The sequence below is a fragment of the Microtus oregoni genome, unplaced genomic scaffold (assembly GCF_018167655.1).
Source record: "Microtus oregoni isolate MIOR12 unplaced genomic scaffold, Mior012 000097F_ref0000449, whole genome shotgun sequence".
Lineage (NCBI taxonomy): Eukaryota > Metazoa > Chordata > Mammalia > Rodentia > Cricetidae > Microtus > Microtus oregoni.
This window is the reverse complement of record NW_024544710.1, coordinates 609,672-613,481: the sequence shown is the minus strand read 5'-3', so window position 1 is coordinate 613,481 and position 3,810 is coordinate 609,672. Positions and strand designations below refer to the sequence as shown.

Sequence of the window (3,810 nt, the reverse complement as noted above, 5' to 3'; positions counted from 1 at the left end):
CAATGCCACCAACCAGGGACCAAGTGTTTAAATGCATGAGACTATGGGGGACAGTTTTCTTAAAACACAACAAAAAATATAACAAAGGGAAAGTACAAGGTGACTAAGAATAAATAAAATTATATATAAATGTTACAATATCCCAATGAAACACACTTCTTTATAGATGAAGCATAAAATTAATTTAGAATGGGATAACACAAAAAAGTTTTTTGATTGGTGGCACTTTATGGTGCTGATTATGTAAATATATGTACATACATTAAACTCATAAAACTGAACATGAAAGGAACAATTTTACTGTTAACTTTTAAAATTTAAAAAGGGGTAAAAATCAGGAAAACTCAATAGATTTCTATCAAAATAAAGAAACTGTTCCACCAGAGGACTTTGACTCTTTGCCCATCTGCTTACCCTAAGGATTTTGAGTAATGAATGAGTTTTCAGAAGTGTGTCACTTTGCTCTGTTTTGCCTGTTTAGGACCGCCTTCATGCACTGATAGATTGTAACTAGAGCTTCCTAGCTCTGCTTTCTAACTTCCACAAGAATTTAAGGAGAGACTTTATAGGAAGCAAATGATGATTTTAAGGCTGCTACCTAGATTGTCTTTCCTCATTTTGTTTGCTCTGCCTTCCAGGCATAATCTACATCCAGAACAGTCATGAAGATAGTTTCTGTTTATATAGTCCGAATATGATGTGGGACATTTGTTTATAGATTCTTCCATGACCTTCTTTATTCTAAAACTCATTAAATTAATTTTTCAAAAAAAAATAACAAGAGACAGTGTGGAAGTTTCCAGAGACCTGTTCGGCTGTTGAGAAGTTCGCGTTCAAGACTGAGGACCCAAACCACTTGCCAAAATGTGTAAGGGACTGGCAGCGCTGCCGCACTCGTGCCTGGAAAGGGCCAAGGAGATCAAGATCAAGTTGGGAATTCTCCTCCAGAAGCCAGACTCTGCTGTTGACCTTGTCATTCCATATAACGAGAAGCCGGAGAAGCCAGCCAAGACCCACAAGCCCTCGCTGGATGAGGCCCTGCAGTGGCGCCATTCCCTGGACAAGCTTCTCCAGAACAACTATGGACTTGCCAGCTTCAAAGGTTTCCTGAGATCTGAGTTCAGTGAGGAAAACCTTGAGTTCTGGGTTGCCTGTGAGGATTACAAGAAGATAAAATCCCCAGTCAAAATGGCGGAGAAGGCAAAGCAAATTTATGAGGAATTCATCCAGACAGAGGCCCCTAAAGAGGTGAACATCGATCATTTCACTAAAGACATCACCATGAAGAACCTGGTGGAACCGTCCCCGAGCAGTTTTGACCTAGCCCAGAAAAGAATCTACGCCCTGATGGAGAAGGATTCGCTGCCCCGTTTTGTGCGCTCCAAGTTTTATAAGGAGCTAATCAAGTAGTCAGCTGGTCAATTGTCAGATTACCAGGCTTCAAAAATCACCCTGTGAGTTGACGTCTATCCTCTGTAGTAACACAGCATCTCCCAAGCACCTGCACATTTTCCCATAGCAGCTTTGCTCCAAGATACCCAAAAAAAGGCAACCCCTAGACTGTTGCCAATTCTTTGGCTCATGTTGGTTCAGATGTGGATCTGTGGTCTACTAAAGGCCTTTGCTTCCATCTCTTCCTTCTGACTGCTTTGTAATGAAGGTCTGTCCACCAAGTTTCTGTCAGCCCGAGTCACAGAAAAATATACTGCTTACCATAAAGCCGTCTGTGAAAAGAAAAAAAAAAAAAAAAAAAAAAAAAACAACCTAAGTTTGAGTCTAGAGAGATAGCTCAGTAGATAAGCGCACTTGTGCAAACATGAGAACCCGAGTTTGAATCCCTAGAACATATGTAAAAGCAAAAAGAAAGAAAAAGACAGTCATGGCCATGATTAATCTCAGTGCTGTAGAACAGAGAGATGAATCCTAGGAGATTGCTGACCAGTGAGCTCAGCTGAAAATAGTGAGCTTTGTTGTTTAGTGAGAGATCCTCTCTCAAGGGAATAAGTCTGGGGATTATACAGATGGGCACTGGTGTTGTCTTCTGGCCTCTGTTTGCCCATGCATGCCTGTACACACATGTACATATATGTGTATATCATGTACACTTACACACATAATAAAATGGGTAAAAGGGTCATAGTTACTATGCTATATGAATTATTACTGTGAAATAATGTGAAATAATACTATGCATCTTGAAAGCAATGCCAATGTTTCATTAGTTGTTATGTTCTCTTCTCCAAGTTGAATTGACAAGATTAACAAAAAATACGCATTTCATAAACAACTTGATGACCTGCTAGATTATTTCAACTACCCTTCCAGAGCCCCCAGTTAGGAAAGGATTCAAAACTTTGAACAAATAGTAAGTGTAATCCTGAACCCATGACACAAAAAAGAGAAGTATTAAGGCTATCTGTGAATTCTCTCTGATGAATTCTATGAGTCTCTCATCTTTTAGGAAGGATTTGAATACAAATAAAAAGGCAAGGAATAAGTATGAAGGATAAGTCTTTTTCTGTACAGAGTTGATATAAGGTGAAGGATTAATTAATTCAGTGTGCTGGAACAAAATTGAACAGAGAAAATAAGGGAACACAAAATATGAATGATGACATATAACTTGTACTGAGGTCTGGATATGGTAATGGTATATTTGACATAATGGTGATATATTCATGAAGGCCTAAAAAGGTTTTCTTAACATTAATAGATAAAGCAGAGAAAGTGGGATAACCTCTGGCAATTTCTCTTTAATCTGAGAGAAAGTTCCTCTATTGCTTCTACTGTGGGCTGAATCAGTTTCAAATTAGAAATACTACATGCAAGTTATTGGCTCTGACTGTAGAGCCAGAATATTTTGTGCTATAACCTGACTCCCCTAATTCCTCGCTGTGAGACTTTGGGAAATGACATACTGATTTTCTGCATAAATTTCGTTATCTTAAAACTTAGATGACAATTTACTTACTTTATAGGATTCTCAGCAGCTTAAATGAGTTTATTTCTATAAATTATCCATATTATCCCACAGATATCAGTCATCATTATTATTACTTATTTCAACATTCATCTCAATATTTCAGGCTTTTATCTCCATTTAAAGCAACACTGTCTCATATGTCTGAATGCTATGATGCATTATGGACTGTGATGAATAAATAAAAAGATCACAAGAACTTCTGATTCTAATTCCTAACCTAGATCCTTATTGTAAGTGGCTTCTAGAATGCTCTCTCATGGAGGGAGATAAAGATAAAAGAAGTCAGTGGGAGGGAGTTTAAAGTTCATGCCTTTTTCTCTTCACCGCTCACAAATCATCTTTATGCTAGTTTTGTGTGTGCCACACAGAGGATTTAATTGTATTTAATAGGAGGTATATAAAAATGTACATATATCTCCTTGGAATTGGAAGTTCCACCTTGGTGTAACCTTTGTTACATTTACCATTTTGTCTGGTCTGAACCTCAGACTTTTAGCCTTCACTTAATAAGAAATCATCTTTTAAGAGAACATCTATCTTATTTTATCATGTTTATTTGTAGTAGAAGAAATCGTAGATACAAAATCACAGGAAAGATGGAAAACATCTGCTAGCTAAAATAAGCTTCAACTTCAGGTTGTCAATAGAAACTGGTAATTGTCAAGACATATGTGGCCTAGGATCCTTCCTTGCTTGTCTTACTGAGGGCTTTGAGATATATGTGGACTACACTGGATAGTATATTTGTCCATTGACTTAGAGGATATATTTATTGACAAATAAGAGTCCAAAGTCTCAGATTTTAAGTGTCCCAACACTGAATGGGC

At 37.6% G+C, this 3,810-nt stretch overlaps 1 protein-coding gene across 1 annotated transcript; it reads left to right on the top strand.

The window, feature by feature from the left end:
* The first annotated feature begins 792 nt into the window (after positions 1-792).
* Positions 793-1,727, top strand: LOC121442891 (regulator of G-protein signaling 5). The gene has a single exon (XM_041644534.1). The coding sequence runs from the start codon at positions 865-867 to the stop codon at positions 1,408-1,410; it is 546 nt and encodes a 181-aa protein (XP_041500468.1). The 5' UTR covers positions 793-864; the 3' UTR covers positions 1,411-1,727.
* The last annotated feature ends 2,083 nt before the right edge of the window (positions 1,728-3,810 follow it).